Source organism: Ranitomeya variabilis, chromosome 4 (assembly GCF_051348905.1).
Source record: "Ranitomeya variabilis isolate aRanVar5 chromosome 4, aRanVar5.hap1, whole genome shotgun sequence".
NCBI lineage: Eukaryota > Metazoa > Chordata > Amphibia > Anura > Dendrobatidae > Ranitomeya > Ranitomeya variabilis.
The window spans coordinates 702539061-702558990 of NC_135235.1; the positions used below are offsets into that span (position 1 = coordinate 702539061).

A 19930-nucleotide genomic window follows, 5' to 3' on the forward strand; every position below is an offset into this window, starting at 1 on the left:
GGAGCCCCAAAACCGCAGCGGTCCCCCACAGTAGCCAGCAGCAGCGGAGCCCCCCCAAATCCCACCGCAGGGATCCCCCACAATAGCGAGCAGCAGAGACCCCCAAAATCCTACTGCAGGGGTCCCCCACAATAGCCAGCAACACCCCCCAAAATCCCACCACGGGTCACTCCCCACACAGACAAGTAGGTCGACCACCACAGGGCCTCCCCCCAATAGCGAATAGCGATCGGCAAGTAGCATTTTTCACCCTGAAACCACTGACCTCCATGGCGTCCACAAGCTGTCATGCTGCTTTCCTTTGCCGCCTTGGAGAACACGCCCCCTCCCGATAGGACACGCCCCCGGAAATGACGTCACACCTGGAAGGAGCCCATACACTCTAGCATCTACCATATGTGGAGTGCGGCTCTGCAGGTGGAGGTCGGTGCTGGAGGCTCCATTATTCTCTATGTGGAGTGCGGCTCTGCGGGTGGAGGCTCCACACCAGAACTGTAGCAGGTAAAGACCCCAATACCCACAGGTGTCCCTTCTATTTGGGGGGAAACTATCACCTCTAATAATCCTCGGACAGTTCTGACAAACATGGAAAAGTGCCCCTTTATGGAGGTGACAGAAAGTCTGTTTAGTCCCTTTAGCTTCATAGTATCAGCTCTAATCCAATGGTGAGAGAGCGATTTACCCTGAAGAGTCACAGATTGTGGGGTTGTTATAAAATGTTATATTTAGGGGGGTTTGTGTTGTCTCCTTATAAGAATGACAATGGTTTTGTTCCTTTTCTGCTGATAGATACAAACGTCCCAACTATGAAAGACGGGAACCAAAGAAACATGTATTACTCTCATAGTACCGTGCTCCTTTCTTGGCCCCCACACAGTATAAGGTTCCCACAGTTCCTCCATTCCCCCACACAATATTGTCGGGAAACCTTCATATAGAGGCCGGTGGTGATGGAGTCAGTGACCGACTCTGGACAAATATGTTTCTAGAGCCGCAGTAGAAGATGAAGATGTCGTCCTCATCATGAAGTCGTTATTTCTCCTGTCACGTGTAATGAATATCTCCTGCAGTATTACTAATGCCGATTCCAGTGTCGGTAAATGAGATGAGAATTAGCGTTATGGAAGATGAGTCTATGAGGAACGTATTCAGCTGCCGTCTCCGAGGAGGAAACTGCTTGTTGTCTGTGGCCTAAATATATAGGTTTTATTAGTAGATGTCAGGGAAGAAAGCGGTATATAGTAAAATAATAAAATACCATTACTGCTTGGGTCCTCACCGGTCTCTGAATTTCTTGGTCATTCCCAACGAACTTGTAATTCCTATAGTCATTCAGTTGCTGAAGCAGTGAGTAACATAGCCAGTGATTGGGAGCATGGAGGAGATGTCTTTGTCAACAATTCAACCTATGTTCCAATCCATACAAGAGAATACAACATCTACACAATCTATTTCCTCATGTGTTTCCCTTATTATCTCCAGTAATTGTATTATTACACAGGATTTTTATGATGTTACATCGGATCTTCTTCTCATTCAGGTCTCTACAATATCGGATCCTCTCCGAATATTCCTGATTTACCCAAAAAGGATGGATATGGACAGAGACAAGATGGCGGAGAGGATATTACACCTCACCCTAGAGATCCTCTTCCGGCTTACTGGAGAGGTGAGAGATTCTGATGATGTCACATTACATAATTCTTATCTATGGGAATAACAGATGGACAGAACTGGAGAGGTGAGGAGTCTGGAAATGTCTGTAGTGAGATTTATTAATGTGTCTCTCCATAACCAGGATTACACAGTGGTGAAGAAGACCTCTAGTGAACGCTGTCAGGACCCTGTGTCTGAGGGATGGGGAAGACCCCTGAGGCCAATCTCAAGTCCTTCATGTAACCCCCTGGTATATGAGGACATCAATGACCAGAAGATCCTAGAACTCACCTACAAGATGATTGAGCTGCTGACTGGAGAGGTGACACTGCTGGGAATGCTGGGACATTATACAGTAACGCTATAAAGGGATCAGGGGATGACGGTATCATTGTATGTGTCAGGTTCCTATAAGGTGTCAGAATGTCGCTGTCTATTTCTCCATGGAGGAGTGGGAGTATTTAGAAGGACACAAAGACCTATACAAGGACATCATGATGGAGGTTCCCCAGCCCCTCACATCTCCAGGTAATAGACAGGACTAAATACACACAGCCTATAATTATCTGTATGTAAGGAATGAATTCAGTCCCAGTATGTGTTTCCTCCAGATCTATCCAGTAAGAGGACAACACCAGAGAGATGTCCCTGTCCTCTTCTTCAACAGGAATGTAACCAAGAGGATCCCAATGTTCCTCAGGATCATCAGGTAGATGGAGAGAAGGCATCATGGGATCTCCCCTATGATGTGTAGACGGCTGTGAAGGTCTTGTGCTCAGTCTTGTTTTATCCACCAGTATTATATGTTTTATACTTCTGTAATGAGAACGGTGGAGATGGCAGGATTAGGGCTGATCATAGATGTGACTTCTCCATCTGTCTGTGACTTTTACAATATTTGTTTCAGGGTGAAGATCTGACCCATATTAATACTACAGAGACATATGTGAGGGGTGATGAGTGGTATAAAGAGGAGATTTGTACATATGACTACCCAGGTGAGTAGTGCCTAGAGACGAACAAGTATTTCAATGTTCGGTTCGGATTACATTCGCCGAAATTGCAATATTCGCCGAACATTACCGAACGCACACATCAATGGGAGGCAAAAACAAACGCATGCACAACACCTTAGAACGGCCCCCAAATGCTGCCAAAACACATCAAATGAGTGACAGAAACCAGGAAAGTGGCCTCAATTCAACCACAGTACAAACTGCAGCATGGAACTGCAGCTATCAGCCAGGCATGAGGTGTCGGGGTCTGGGACAGCATTTACAGCTTTCAGTTAATAATAATCATCATCATCTTAATTGTATATAGCGCTAACATATTCCGCAGTGCTTTACAATTTGCACACATTATCATCACTGTCCTATTGGGGCTCACAATCTAAATTCCCTTCCAGAATGTCTTTGCAATTGAACATCACAGTAAGACGAGGTGGGTTAGGGGTCGGTGTAGAGCCCCTTTGCTGGGAGCCCTGATGCCACATACAACACTTCTACCTGCTTTCATACTAAGGCACACTCAGGTGGCACAAATATCATAGTAACATGGTGACATAGTTAGCAAGGCAGAAAAAAGACATTTGTCCATCCAGTTCAGCCTATATTCCTTCAGAATAAATCCCCAGATCTACGTCCTTCTACAGAACCTAATAACTGTAAGATATAATATTGTTATGCTCCAGGAAGACATCCAGGGCTCTTCTGAACCCCTCGACTGAGTTCGCCATCACCACCACCTCAGGCAAGGAATTCCAGATTCTCACTGCCCTAACAGTACAGAATCCTCTTCTATCTTGGTGGAAAAACCTTCTCTCCCCCAGACTTAGAGAATGCCCCCTTGTGACCGTCACCTTCCTTGGTAAAAACAGATTTGTATTGTCCCCTTATATACTTATACATGGTTATTAGATCGCCCCTCAGTCTTCGTTTTTCTAGACTAAATAATCCTAATTTTCTATTCGCCACAACAGCACCCACTTGAGAGAGGGGATCCGCCCCTAGGAACAGGAAACCTACAGAGAGATAAAAGGGGCGGCCCACCTCGCTCCTCAGTTGGTTTCCTGTTCCTAGATGGGAACCTACAGAGAAGATTCTCTGAAGACTTATGTTGAAGAGGAACACCCGCCTGGATTGCCGCCTGTACAACTCTGCTGAGCAGCAGGGGCTCCAGAGCGGGTAACAGAGTCGGGGGAATGTTCCTGCCGGCACCCCCCTCCTCTAGTCACATTAGAATGGATGCCTTATGTTGTCAGTCTCCCTGCTGGGACACTGTTTGCACGGTCCACTGCAGCGCCCCGGAAGTTGTTAGATGTACTTCCGGGAGCGCGAGTTTGGGGGATGGCGTTTCCTTCTATGGACGCCATTTTTGCTGTGATCGGTGGGGTCCGGTGCTTTCCGGTCTGCAATGCCTTTCCCCCTTGGAGGGAATCGGGTAACAAAAAAAAAAGAGGGGTGTTTGTGTGCGGGGTGTATGAATGCCTTCACTATATAAAGCATTTGTGGTGGGTACAGTGTGCGCAAACATGTTGTCCCAAGAAGATATTGTTGAGCGCCCACTGGAGGAGTTAATATTACCAGTTGGTGATACTAGGAGAAAAGGTAGTGGACACGCGAAAATGAGTGACTCCACTGAAAAATCGGGGAAAAACAGAGGATCGACCCGTTCTGCACCACAGGCCAGCCAAACAATTCTACAGCCGGTATATGATCATAAATCCGGGTGAGTTTAATTAAAGCTTCACTGAAGCTCATGGTAGTCTCTTCTGTTTCTATTTTTATAGCCAAAAAAGACTGGAAAAACTAAACCTAGGCAGTGTGTATTATGTACTGAACCCCTACCTGATTCCTATGCAAAGAGATTGTCAGATTTGTATAGGTAATACCTTACAACAGGAGGGATTGGTCAAAATGGACAATATTCGTCTAATGATCCGTCAGGAGCTTCAGTCCTTAAGTGGTGGCTATTCTATGAATATAGAGAGGAGGGGCAGAAGAGCACCCTCACCTAGAGCAGACACGTCTGCAGAAAGTGGGGACATTGATTCTGATGTTTCACAGGCTTCGGGTTCCTCAGAAGAAGAGGACTATGTATGTTTTCCTACTGATGGAGTTAATAATTTGGTAAAATCTGTAAGAAACACAATGGGGTTATCTGAATCCAAAGAACCTCAGACGCCGCAAGAGGTTATGTTTGCAGGTCTCTCCCAGCGAAAAGGTCATGTATTCCCTGTAATTCAGACCATTAAAGACCTCGTTAAAAGGGAATGGAATAAGCAGGGACAGAAGTGGTTTGTGCCCATATCTTGTAAAAGACGTTACCCTTTTGATGACGAGGACTTGGCCACCTGGGCTAAGGTGCCTAAAGTAGATGCGGCTGTAGCCTCCACTTCTCGCCGCTCCTCCTTGCCTGTAGAGGACACAGGAACTCTGTCTGTTCCAATGGATAGGAAATCATATGCACTTCTAAAGAGATCCTGGGAAGCTTGTATCACTGCATTCAAGCCAGCGATTCGGCCACATGTACTGGCAGGTCTATGCTGGGTTGGCTAGACCAGCTGGACCAGAATATTAAGAATGGTATGTCTAGAGAAAAATTGGGTTCCTCTATTCCCTTGATTAAAGGTGCTGCCACCTTTTTGTCGGATGCCTCAATAGACTCTCTCCGTTTGGCAGCCAGAACGGCTAATCTAACCAATACAGCTTGGCCAGCATTATGGTTTAAAAAATTGGAAGGGGGATGCTCAGTCCAGGGTGAGTACCTTTTTGGGACTGTTCTGGATCATATCCTAACCAAAGCAGGTGAGAGGAACAAGGGTTTCCTAATCCTTTTATTCCTTCTTACACAAGGGCGTTCAGAAAGCCACCATTTGGCAGGAGAAAAGACTTTAAGGACCGCTGGAATAACAAGGAGTTCAGACAGAAGGGGAACCTATTTAATAAACGTCCCTTCAAATCGGCTGATAGATCCCGCTAGTCCTATTCTGCCAGTAGGAGGTAGATTGCTAAATTTCAGTAAACAATCAAAGGAAATAACAACTAATTCTTGGGCCATAGATATAGTGTCATCAGGCCTGACCTTAGACCTTATCCAGATACCTCCTTATAACTTCCTTTTGACTTCTTTAAAATCTAAACCACAACAGGAGGCGCTAGAGCTTGAAATTAAGTCTCTCTTAGCCAAACAGGTGTTAATAGAAGTTCCGTCATCTCAAATAGGGAAGGGATTTTACTCCCCCTTGTTTCTTATTACCAAACCTGATGGATCATTCAGGACTATAATAAATTTAAAAAAATTAAACACCTTTTTAAGATCCAAGACCTTCTAAGAAGGAGTCTATACGTTCAGCTATAAAAAAAATTCTGTTTCCTGGTTGCTATATGGTGGTCTTGGATCTTAAAGATGCATATTATCATCTTTCTATACACCAATCACACCAGCAATTCCTCAGGGTGGCGGTAGTAATGAACGGCCAGATTTGTCATCTGCAATTTAGAGCAATGCCCTTTGGGTTGTCTATGGCTCCCAGAGTTTTTACCAAATTATTATTGGAGGTGATGTCCTATCTACGGGTAAAAGATACACTGGTTATTCCGTACCTTGATGACCTACTAATGGTAGGGAGATCTCCCCCCCCCCCCCCCCCCCCCCCCCCTGCAGTGTGAGCAGAGGTTGGAGGAAGTTGTTGTTTCTCTGCAAAAGCTTACCTGGATTATCAATTGGGAAAAATCCAGACTCCAACCGGTAACGTGTCAAAGGTTTCTTGGATTTCTTCTAAAGTCAGTAAGCCAAAAATGTCTGCTTCCTGAGGATAAGAAGACATCCATAATTAATAAGGTGAGCCTAGCGGTTGAGAAGCGTAATATGTCATTAAGAAGCGCCATGTCCTTGCTAGGTTCATTAACTTCGTGTATTCCTGAGGTACAATGGGCACAGTTTCATACTAGAAAACTGCAGAGATTCGTATTAGAGGAGGATATTAGAAAACAGGGACATTTAGATCGGACAATATCTCTAACATTAGTTGTAGTTCGCTCCCTTACATGGTGGTTGGACCGAACAAATCTCTCGGGCGGAGTTCTTAATAACTCCTTCGAACATAGTGACCACAGAAGCTAGTCCGGGGGGGTTGGGGTGAACATATTCAGGAGCAGCTGGTACAGGGTCTTTGGTCTAGAGCAGAATCTAGCGACTCTTCTAATGTAAAAGAATTAAAGGCAATATATTATGCCATACTCCACTTTCTTCCACAGCTGCGAGGCTCCTATACAAGGATCTTTTCCGACAACACCACCTCAGTAGCCTACCTAAACCATCAGGGAGGTATGCGGTCAGACACTCTTATGAGCGTTACATCAGACATCATGAATCTAGCCAAAAATCATCTTTTGTCCCTGTTAGCAGTACATATCAGGGGTATAGACAATTTTTGTGCCGATTTTCTCCGCTGTCGCACACTTCATCAAGGAGACTGGATGCTCAACAAACGGATTTTCAGACTGATAACTGCCCGATGGGGAGTACCTCAGATAGACTTATTTTCAACAAGGTCCAACCGACAGGTCAGAACATTTGCCTCGTTGTTCAGACAGGACAATCCAGACGTATTCAATGCCCTACAGGTTCCATGGACATTCAGTCTGGGTTATGCCTTTCCCCCATGGAATCTTCCCATAGTGATCAGAAAGATAAGAGAAGGGGCAAGAGTATTGTTGAAAGCTCCATTTTGGCCCAAAAGGCCATTGTTTTCATGGCTCAGGGCAATGTCGATTACCGACCCTTGGATTCTTCCTCAGACCAAAGACCTACTGTGTCAGGGGCCCTTCTTCCACCCTCAGGTAAAGGGTATGAACTTGACAGTTTGGAATTTGAGAGGCAATTATTGAATCTTAGAGGATTCTCTAAAGGGTTGATAGATACCCTCATGAAAAGTAGAAAGCCATCCACTACAAAAATTTATGCCAGAGTCTGGAGAAAATGTCTCGAGTTCCACACAGCACAGTTTTCTTCTGAAATACCCATATTTCCAATATTAGAGTTTCTGCAGAAGGGACTTGAGTTAGGTCTCTCTGCAAGCACTCTAAAAGTTCAAATTTCAGCCCTAGGAGCTCTCTTCAATTATCATATAGCGGGCAATAGATGGATATCCCGTTTTATGTCTGCATGTGAACGGTCAAAACCGGTCCATATACCACAGGTCCCACAATGGGAGCTAAGTTTAGTCCTGGACGCATTAACAAAAAGCCCTTTTGAGCCTCTTCATACAGCCTCTTTAAAACATATCTCATTAAAGACAGTATTATTAGTAGCTTTGGTATCTGCTAGGAGAGTGAGCGATCTCCAAGTTTTGTCGATAGACTCTCCCTTTTTATCAGGAAGACCTGACAGAATGATTTTAAAAACGGACCCATCCTATCTTCCCAAAGTGGCTACTAAATTTCATAGATCCCAAGAGATCTTCCTGCCTACTTTTTATGAAGACCACTCGATTCCAGAAGAGGAGAAACTTCATACCTTGGATGTAAAGAGGACTGTTCTGGCCTACTTAGACAGGACCAGAGACTGGAGATGAGTAGGGCTCTTTTTATATCTTTCCAGGGTAAAAAGAAAGGCTCCAGAGTCACAAAGAATACGTTATCCCGCTGGATTAGAGATGCCATAATCCTGGCAAATAAGGCTAAAGGAAGAGATCCACCACCACATGTGGGAGCACACTCTACAAGGGCTCTGTCAGCTTCCTGGGCAGAGATGGCAGACGTCCCAATAGACCTTATATGTAAGGCCGCAACCTGGTCTTCACCTAGTACTTTTTATAAGCACTATAGGTTACACCTATCTTCCTCCTCTGATCTAACCTTTGGAATATCGGTCCTTGACACGGTGAACCCACCCAAGTTATAGTCTCTGTAAGGCTAGTTTCACACTAGCGTTTACCTGATCTGCGGCAGGCTGCGGACTTCCTCCGTGAAACCCCGCCCTCGGCCGCACCTCCACCCCTAGCTCCGCCTACTTCTGCATGCGGCCCGCATGCGACCTCCGTACCTATCTTTAACATTAGGTACGCAGGTCGTGCGGCTGTATGCGGATGCTGCCGCATGCGTCGTTTTGTCGATGCAGCGACCAGCGTAGGACGCAGCCTGTAGCATTTTTTTTTTCCGCATCGTCAAAACGGCAGCATCCGCATACAGCCGCACGACCTGCGTACCTAATGTTAAAGATAGGTACGGAGGTCGCATGCGGGCCGCATGCAGAAGTAGGCGGAGCTAGCGGCGGAGGTGCGGCCAAGGGCGGGGCTTCACGGAGGAAGTCCGCAGCCTGCCGCAGATCAGGTAAACGCTGGTGTGAAACTAGCCTAAATCTCTCAAGTGGGTGCTGTCGTGGCGAATAGAAAATACCAGATTACTTACCGGTAATGCTCTTTTATAGAGCCCACAACAGCACCCACTCACATCCCTCCCTTATTATAGTAGCACGAGGTGCCTTGGTGGTGAGGTATTAATAGTAGAACGATATAGGATAAGATTGTAAATATGTGTATATATTATTGAGCTTGTTAATTAAAGCCTAGTGGCGGCTCCTCCTATTCTCTGTAATACATCTGAGGAGCGAGGGGGGGGGGGGGGCGCTTTTTTTATCTCTCTGTAGGTTTCCTGCTCCTAGGGGTGGATCCCCTCTCTCAAGTGGGTGCTGTCGTGGGCTCTATAAAAGAGCATTACCGGTAAGTAATCCGGTATTTTGCTAATCTCTCTGGGTATTGTACTTTCCCCATCGCCTTTATTAATTTTGTTGCCCTCCTTTGTACTCGCTCTAGTTCCATTATATCCTTCCTGAGCACTGTGCCCAAAACTGTACACAGTACTCCATGTGCAGTCTAACCAGGGATTTCTAAAGAGACAGTATAATGGTCTCATCATGTGTATCCAGACCTCTTTTAATGCACCCCATGATCCTGTTTGCCTTGGCAGCCTCTGCTTGGCACTGGCTGCTCCAGGTAAGTTTATCATTAACTAGGATCCTCAAGTCCTTCTCCATGTCAGATTTACCCAGTAGTTTCCCGTTCAGTGTGTAATGGTGATATGGATTCCTTCTTCCCATGTGTATAACCTTACATTTATCATTGTTAAACCACATCTGCCACCTCCCGGCCCAAGTTTCCAACTTATGCAGATCCATCTGTAGCAGAATAATATCGTCTCTTGTATTGACTTCTTTACATAGTTTTGTATCATCTACAAATGTCGATATTTTGCTGTATAAACCTTCTACCAGATCGTTAATAAATATGTTGGAGACTGGTCCCAAGACTGACCCCTGCGGTACCCCACTGGTCACAGGGACCCAGTTAGAGAATATACCATTTATAACCACCCTCTGCTTTCTATCACTAACCCAGTTACTTACCCATTTACACACATTTTTCCCCAGACCAAGCATTCTCATTTTGTGTACCAACCTCTTGTGTGGCACGTAAACGCAGGGTCGCTGGATGCGTGTTCACACGCATAGTGGAGAAGGGATTTCATAAAATCCCCTCCACTATGCTGTAACATCTGGACGCTGAGGGTTGAACGCTGCTGTTGTACGCAGCTAATCCGGATGTAATCCGGCACGTGGACACATACCCTAAAACTAATCCCAAACTGTTCAACTATATCAATAGTAAAAGAATCATAAGTGAAAGTGTAGGCCCCTTAAAACATTGCGAGGAAAGAATGGTTGTAGATGATGAGGAAAAAGCTAATATATTAAACACCTTCTTCTCCACGGTATTAAGAGTGGAAAATAAAATGCTAGGTGAAATGCTGAGACAAGGAAGCCCTATATTAAGGGTCACCAATCTAACCCAAGAAGAGGTGCAAAATCGGCTAAATAAGATTAAAATATATAAATCTCCGGGTCCGGATGGCATACACCCATGAGCACTAAGAGAACTAAGTAATGTAATAGACAAACCATTAAGTCTTATATTTAGGGACTCTATAGCGACGGGGTCTGTTCCACAGGACTGGCGCCTAGCAAATGTGGTACCAATATTCAAAAAGGGCTCTAAAAGTGAACCTGGAAATCATAGGCCAATCTAACGTCTATTGTTGGTAAAATATTGGAAGGGTTTCTGAGGGATGTTTTTCTGGATTATCTCAATGAAATATATAAGCTACTTACTGGTAGCGGTGTTTTTCAGGAGCGGGGTCCCCTACCTCGGTCTGTCCAGGACGCTGGAAGCACCACACGGCAGGAGAACTGCTGGTGTCGGTGTCAGCAGAGAGGGGCAGCTTTCATCTAAATGCTTGCCTCTTAAGTGATCCGTCGCCGTCAGGTACCAGGTGAGTATATGGAGTCTTCTGCCGTGGCCGCGCCCGGGGGTCCTCCCGGGGTCTGTCCGTGGCCTGGTGGTGATGTGCAAGTCAGCCGGGCTGCGCTGGCTTCCTCGACCGCGCGTCGGCTCGCTCACCGCGATCGCGACCGGAAGGGGCGTGTCCCGACGATACGGTTGGCGGCGCGGCCTGATGACGCGGCGAGGCATGCGCAGTGGGATCGCGCCGGCCGATGACGTCGCTATCGTGTTCTCACCTGATCCTGGTACCCGACGATTATGCGATGGGGGGCAGGTTTGCGGATGGGCCTTCGGGGGGGCGGAGGTTTGTTTACGGTCGGTCCGGGGCGCGGCCAAGGGGGAGGCACTCCAACATTTAATCATGGTACTGGGCAGATCACCTGGAGCCTGCTGACCCCCATCAGGGGGCGGTACCTTGGTGGTATTTAATGAGGAGTCTGACGACTGCTGAGTGCTTCTGACTCATTCTAATGATGGAGTCGCTGGAGCAGGGTGCACCATAGCCTGACAAGCAGCAGCAGCAGATTCAGCCCACTGAGGAGCCTCGAATTATATCCTAGCGGTGATCTAGTGGCAGTAGTCGCGCTGGTGAAGGCAAGAATACCCAAAAATCGAGGCAGAGCAAGTCCTCAAGCTGTAAAACATTGCCGGCTAGGAAGGACTCCTCACTGATTACGGTACCAATCACTGCACGTTTGGGTAAGTGATCTACGTGAAAGTTCACTTAGTGATTTCCTGTTCCTCCTTATATTCCCTCTCTTCCTGTTAGAGGAAAAATGTTCCGCCAAAGCCAAACATAGGGAGTGCGCCGAATGTGGGGAGCCACTCCCAGATGGCCATGACAGAAAGCTATGTAAACCCTGCATACAACCCTTAATTGAGGAAGAAGCCCCTGACCTTACTTGCACTCTAAGGGATATGGTTAGACAGGAAGTTAACGTTTCTATTAAATCCATGTCCCAGAAAACAGATGTCAGGAGAAGCAAACATATTAGGTCCCCAATTTCGGAATTTGGGGTCGGACTCGGGTGAACTGAGCTCTGATTCCTTTCCGTTATTCTCTTCATCTATAGAGACCGAGTCCGGTCACTCCTGCTTGCCTCTAGACAGAGTGAACCATCTTGTTAATGGGGATTGAGGAGACCCAGGCAGAATGCTCCATGCAGGACATTATGTTTAAAGGCCTAGATCGAATATCCCAAAGGTCTTTTCCTGTGGTGGATAAGATAAATACATTGATTACAAAGGAGTGGAAAACACCCAAAAGGAAAGGTTCACTTCCACCGGCACTTAAGAGGAGATATCCATTCGAGGAGGAAGCTTCATCCTCATGGGACAAGGCGCCGAAACTAGACGCAGCAGTGGCTAAGGCGTGTAAAAGGACCTCTCTTCCGTTTGAAGACCTAGGAAATCTAAAAGATCCACTACATAGGAAAGCTGATGTTTTCCTGAAAGGGAGAACATCAGCAGGATCCCTAAGACCAGCGATTGCAGCCACTTGCACAGCACGGTCATTGACTGTGTGGCTTGACCGCTTAGAGGATCAACTCAAGAATAAGGCTCCCAGGAATGAGATCCTATCCTGCCTACCTATAATTCAGGAGGCAGCAGCTTTTCTGTCAGACGAGTCAGCAGATTCTGTTAAATTAGCCGCCAGATCTTCAGCCCTTTCTAACGCAGCCCGTAGAGCTCTATGGATTAAATGTTGGCCAGGAGATTTGCAAACCAGATCAAAACTATGTAGCATTCCATGTGAAGGGGCACATTTATTTGGACTAGTTCTTCATGAACTATTAGAAAAGGCGGGCGATAATAAGAAACGGTTCCCTTACCTAGGAAGACCCTCTTATAGACGGGATTACAATAAAGGATGGTTTAGCCGCAGAAGGTCAAATAGAGAGAGACCCAGATATGATAACAATAGAAGGAAAGGTAGAGGATATATGTTTAATACCTCTCGGGACTATAAAAAACCTCAATGACTGCCAGACCAGGTTGGGAGTAGGCTTTCAACCTTCTATCCTGCCTGGTTACAAATTTTCAACAGTCCATAGTTTCTCAGCGTTATTGAAATTGAAATTTGAGTTTCAAAGGATTCCTCATGATAAATTTACTTTAACACCCATCCGTTCTTCTTCTGCAGAACAAATGGCACTAGAGTCGGAAGTTCAGGAACTGCAGAAAAAAGGGGTTCTGATTAAAGTGCCCGCGGTACAAAGAGGTAAAGGGTTCTACTCGCCTCTCTTTCTTGTCAAAAAACCTGACGGATCTTTTCGTACCATCATTAATTTGAAAGGCCTGAATAAATTTTTGCTGGTCCAGTCTTTTAAAATGGAATCTGTAAAGACGGCAATAAAACGTCTCTTTAACAATTGCTTTATGGTTGTCCTAGATTTCAAAGACGCCTATTTATCACGTCCCGATACACGTAGATCACCAACAGTTCCTTAGGGTGGCGGTTTCACTAAACTGCTCAGTACAGCACTTACAATATCGTGCACTACCCTTCGGAGTCGCGGTTGCACCCCGGGTTTTTACTAAAGTCATGGTAGAAGTTATGGCACACCTTCACGAACAGGACATATTAATAGTTCCCTACCTAGATGACTTATTGATTGTGGGACATTCAGAGTCACATTGCAAAAACCAATTGGAGAAGGTGACATCCATGTTACACAAATTGGGATGGATTATTAATTTAAAAAAATCTTGTCTACAACCTTTAAAAGTTCAGGAGTTTCTGGGTCTTACTATAGACTCCATTCGGCAGGAGTGTTGTCTGCCGGATTCAAAAGTGGATGGTATCCAGCGACTAGCGACCAGAATGATTAATAATCCATCAGTCTCTGTAAGAGAAGCGATGTCACTATTGGATTCACTCACATCGTGTATTCCGGCTGTTCTCTGGGCTCAATATCATACCAGAACACTACAGTGGGACCTTTTTACAAAATTCCCGTCGCCTAAAAGCTCATCTTGACAGTAAATTTTCATTGTCCGTTGAATCAATTCAATCACTACATTGGTGGACACACGTACCAAATTTGGGTACCCTGGACAAATCATATAACTCGGATAATAACTACAGATGCTAGCCCCAAGAGATGGGGGGCACACTTGGAAAGTAGTTCGGTCCAGGGGCTGTGGTCTCAGTCCGAACAGAGTTTGTCATCCAATCTAAAGGAGTTATTAGTGGTAGAGCATGCTTTAAGTAGTTTTCTTATACCCCTACAGGGTCGGAACGTCAGACTTTTTTCCGACAACCAGGTAACCGTAGCCTACATTAACCATCAAGGAGGTACTTGGTCTGGTTCATGTATTTTTCAGATGGCCGAAAATTATCTACTATCACTCACGGCTTTTCACATAAAAGGGAAGTACAATATCATGGCTGACTATAAACCGCAACCAACTCAAACAGGGAGATTGGACACTGAACTCATCCATCTTCAATCAGATCATGCAATTGTGGGGTTGTCCAGACATAGATCTCTTTTCCAACCGAGGAAACAGAAAGCTACATCAATTCTGCTCCTTAAACCCCAGAGACAATCCGTATGCAGTAGACGCTCTTCTAATCCCATGGCACTTCAATCTCGCCTATGCGTTTCCCCCTCTGAACTTAATCCCAATAGTTCTGAGGAAAATACGGGAAGACGGAGCCCGAATAATCCTGATAGCCCCGTTCTGGCCCAGAAGGTCATGGTTTCCTTGGCTGAGGAAGATGTCCATTTCTCAGCCATGGATTCTTCCAGAAATATCAAATCTCCTCTCCCATGGCCCAATCCTCCATCCACGAGTGACCAATTTACATCTAGTGGCGTGGAATTTGAAAGGTCGTTACTAAGGGGGGAGAGGTTTTTCGCGGGACCTGGTAAATACATTACTCAAAAGTAGGAAAATCTCTACAACAAACATTTACGTTAGGATTTGGAGAAAATTCTTATCAGTTTCAGAAACGCGGATTGATCAGGAACCCTGTATTAACCAAAGTTTTAGAATTCCTGCAAAAAGGGTTAGATATGGGCCTAGCCACAAGTACGCTTAGTGTTCAAGTATCAGCTCTAGGTGCACTATACGATAGAAATTTGGCCAGCAATCATTGGATAGTCAGATTCTTCAAGGCAGTTACGAGATCTAGACCAATCATTAAACAAGTAGTTCCATGGGACCTAAATCTTGTTCTCTCAGCTTTAACGCAAGCTCCATTTGAGCCTATTGATGATGCCTCGATTAAAATCCTATCCCTGAAAACAGCTCTCTTAGCTGTGCTTACATCCGCGAGAAGGATTAGTGATATTCAAGCTTTGTCCAGACAGCCTCCGTACATGCAGTTTAGGGAAGATGGAGTTATGAGACCTGATCCTCTTTATCTTTCAAAGGTAGCCTCAAAATTTCATAGGTTACAAGAGGTTGTCCTTTCCTCATTTCGTCCTAATCCCACTAATGATAAGGAACATAAATTTCATACTTAGGATGTTAACACACCAAGGTTACTTACCGGTAGCCGGTTTTTCCAGAGCCCATGACAGCACACCTGAGAGAGGGGATCCGCCCAGTCAGGACAGGAAACCTACTGAAATAAAAGGGCGGTACCTCTCCCTCACTTCATTTGGTTTTCAGAGCGTGAGAGGCCCCCTTGGTTAGTTCACATGGCAATCTGCCACCACATTATAATTACAAAAAAACACCCAATTAAAAGTGCGCACCAAAGGGTGAAAAAAAAAAAAGGGGAGGGAATATACAGGTGCTGTCATGGGCTCCGGAAAACCGGCTACCGGTAAGTAACCTTGGTGTTTTCCGGTCTCCCATGACAGTACACCTGAGAGATTTTTGGAGAAAGGAACACCTTAGGGAGGGACCACCGCTTGCAGCACCCTTCTACCAAAGGTAAGGTCAGTAGAGGAAGATAAATTCAGTCGGTAGTGTTTAAAGAAGGTAGACGGTGAGGACCAGGTAGCGGCCTTACATATCTGATCAATCGATACCTCTGCTTTTTCAGCCCAGAAAGCAGCCACGGCTCTGGTGGAGTGAGCCTTGATGCCTTCAGGGATCAGAACGCCACATTCAGCATAGGATAAGCTAATGGCCTCCCTAATCCATCTGGAAATGGTACCTTTGGACACCCCATGACCTTTCCTGCTACCCTGGAAAGCTACAAATAGAGACTGATCTTTCCTCCACTGACTGGTTAAGGACATGTACTGTAACAGAGACCTCCTTACGTCAAGAGTATGAAACGTTTCCTCACCTGGATTTCTAGGATTAACACAAAATGAGGGTAATACAATCTCCTGACTACTATGAAATTTAAGAACTACCGTAGGTAGATAAGCCGGATCTGGTCTTAGAACCACCATGTCGTTATATATCTGTGTGTATGGAGGACAAACGGACAGGGCTTGCAAGTCACTCACCCTACGTGCAGACATTAAAGCTACCAGTAGCACTGTTTTGAGAGTGAGAAATTTTACCCATAACTCTTGCAAAGGCTCAAAAGGACTTCTAGTTAGAGCATCTAAAACCAGATTCAAATCCCAGGGAGGACCTTACTACTACCGGAATTAATGCTATTGGTGGAAACACATAAGCGAGGCTGAATTTCCACGGTATTTGAAGGGCATCTACTGCAAACGGGTTCCCCCTCGGTTCTAACGAGCAGAACCTCTCCACCTTCCTGTTGTGAAGTGGCAAATAAGTCTATTACCGGTTTGCCCCAGGCCTGTACTATCTGTTGGAATACCCTCGGACTCAGCGACCATTCTCCCTGTCTTAGCCTTTTGCAACTTAGGTAGTCTGCTTTCGTGTTTGCGACCCCCTTTATGTGCAGAGCTGTGAGGGACAGTAGATGGGATTCTGCTAACTGAAGAAGAACAGATGTTGCCCCCATAAGAGAAAGGGACCTTGTTCCCCCCTGATGGTTGATATAGGCTACCACTGCGTAATTGTCGGACATAACTCTGGCATGACTGCCCTGAAGGATAGGAAGTAAATGTCTTACTGCCCTTTCTACAGCCCATAACTCTTTTACATTGGATGTCTGATGTGTTTCTGTATGGGACCAGGATCCCTGTATCGAAAGAGTCCCTAGATGTGCACCCCATCCTGCACCACTCGCGTCCGTTTTGATCACGTCTTCTATCGGAGTTAGCCACTGAACCCCTGAGGTCAAGTGATCCCTTACTGACCACCAGATTAGGGAATCTCTGATGTCTAATGAAAGGTGTACTTTTCCCTCCAAACGCCCTTTTAACAATCTTTGTGTTGACAGGACCTCCCACTGTAATTGCCTCAGGTGAAACTGTGCCCATTTTACAGCAGGAATACAGGATGTTAGTAACCCTACCAGGGACATCGCCTTCCTCAGTGTCATTACAGGCTGATGTATCGCCAATTCCACAAGACTTTGTATTTTGGATACTTTGCTCTCCGGCAGGAGACAGAGTTGGCGCGTGGAGTCCAGAACCAATCCCAGGAAGGACTGAGCTCTCTCTGGTGTTAATCTCGACTTGGCGACATTTATTTTCCAACCTAATACTGCTAGGGTCGTAGTCACCTCCTCTATTTGTGCAAGACAGTGATCCACTGATCTGCCTATTACATGGAAGTCGTCTAGGTACGGGACAATGACTATGTCCCGGGAACGGAGGAAGGACATGACCTCTGACATTAATTTTGTGAATATTCTTAGCGCTATCGATAGACCTAACGGAAGGGCAGCATACTGGTAGTGTTTGAGTTGCCCTTGGACAAACACTGCTACCCTCAGAAACTTTTAATAGTCCCGATGAATTGGGACATGGTAGTAAGTGTTTCTTTAAGTCTATAGCTGCCATGAAGCAGTCCAGGAACAGCATCTTTATTGCTGAGTTTACTGACTCCATCTTGAAGGAGTAATTTATTACCGACCGATTGAGTTTCCTTAAGTTGACAATAGTCCTTAGCGAGCCATCTGGTTTTCGTATCAAAAAGAGAGGGGAATAAAAACCTTTTCCCTCCTTCCCTTGGAACTTCTACTAGGACCCGTTTTAGAACTAGCCCCAATACCTCTGTTTCCAGAGCTAGCTGTTCCTCCGGAAGTTTTCTGTGTGGTGTCAACACAAAAGTCTGTTGAGGTGGATAAATAAAGTCTATTTTTAGTCCGTCGCTGACAACACTCAATGCCCAATGACTGGGGGAAATACTTATCCAGGCCTGGAGAAAGAAAGAGAGCCTTCCCCCTACTTCTGGCTTGGCGTCATTGGGAGGGCTTTTTTGCTGATGTGGAGGGTCCCTTAAACATGTACCCAGATCTTTTTCTATCTCTATAGTCCCAGTTCCTTCTATCTCCCGGGGGGCGACCTCTATTAAATTTTCCTCTCCGAAAATAAGGCCTTCTGATATCCACCGGAAAGCGAGGAAAACCTTTTTCTTGTCTCCTTCTTTTTCTAAAATGTCCTCCAGCTTCTGACCAAAGAGGAATTTGCCATTGCACGGGATGGAACAAAGTCTATTTTTTTAGGGTAAATCCCCTGGGCACCCCTTTAACCACAAGGCACATCTTGCTGCATTAGACAATCCCGCTGCACTAGCTGCTAGTCTTACAGAGTCTGCTGAGAAATCTGCTATGGAAGCTGCCGCTTCTTGTGCCATTGCCATATTGGCTAGGACCTCTTCTCTCGGCACCTTAGATTTCAACTGATCCTCTATTTGTTGCAGCCAGACAAAAAGGGAGCGGGCAACACACGTTCTGGCTATTGCCGGTTTTAGACCTCCTGCGGCTGCCTCCCAGGTATGTTTCAAAAAAGCTTCCGCTTTTTTGTCTAAAGGGTCTCTTAGGACGCCCGAATCCTCTAAGGGTAGGGATGACTTTTTAGATGACCTAGCCACCGCACCATCAATCTTAGGGACTTTATCCCACACTTCTGAATCCTTTTCTTCAAAGGGATACGTCTCTTAGAAGCTGAGGGAAGGCTACCAGACTTCTCAGGCTTCTTCCACTCTTTTTCTAGAAGGGCTTTTACGTTAGCATTAACTGGGAAAGTACGCTTCCTTTTCTCCTCCAAACCAGCAAACATAACGTCCTCTACCAATCTAGACGCTTTCTCATCCTTAAGGCCCATTGTAGCCCTAACTGATTTCACCAGTTTATCTGTGTTCTCCGTTAGAAAGCGTGGTCGACCCCCAACATCGCTATCTGAAGAGGAGCCAGAGGACATGGAAGAGGATGAAAAGGGAGACAGAGGTTCCTCTTGATATTCCTCGCCAGACTGAGAGGCACCAGAATCCGAAACAGTCTCTAGGCTTTTGATACTTTTCTTTATAAGGACTGATTTTAAAGACCCTTTAACCTCTGCCCTAATCATGGCCCTGAGGCTAGAGGCAAAGCCAGGGGATTCAGCCTGAATAGTCTTTTGGATACAGTCCGCACAGAAGCTTTTCTGCCATTGGACTGGTAGTGGGACTTTACAGAGGGCACATTCTTTGTTCTTTGACTTGGCACTAGCCTTCCTCGGCGCCTGGCAAGTAAGCAGAGAAATGTAGCCCATTACCACCAATGTGACATTCACGAAGATCACTGACCACCCGCTGACACTCAAGGGTACCGGATTTTGAGGACGATCTGGAGTACGGACAACGTCCCTCCTAGAAGCTGAGGAGTCCTGCGACTTTCGATCTGGGGGACTGCTGCTTCTCCTCTTAGTATGCTGGTGACCAGACATAACACCTGGTAAGATCTCTTGCTGCTGCTGCTGTAGTAATGGCTGTTGTGGCTGCTGCTCCATACAATCCTCCTTAATGGAGCTCTGTAGATGTGAGCACTTCCACAGTGGACTCACCACCTTTTAAAGGGTGATCCACTCTGCTCACCGCCTCATCCGGTTCAGAAATTGCTCCTCCCCCGCCTCTGCGCCCACCGGGAGACTGCCAGAAAAGCCCTGTGACCCGGCC

The 19930-nt window shown here is 45.9% G+C and overlaps 1 protein-coding gene across 1 annotated transcript in view; it reads left to right on the forward strand.

Annotated features, from left to right (window-relative positions):
- LOC143766432 (uncharacterized) overlaps positions 1–19930 on the forward strand; it is an 805019-nt gene that overhangs the window by 121174 nt on the left and 663915 nt on the right. The window contains exons 9-10 of the mRNA XM_077254116.1: positions 1541–1669; positions 1799–1978. Of these exons, the coding sequence (XP_077110231.1) occupies positions 1541–1669; positions 1799–1978 (309 nt within the window). The remainder of the gene's footprint in view (positions 1–1540; positions 1670–1798; positions 1979–19930) is intronic.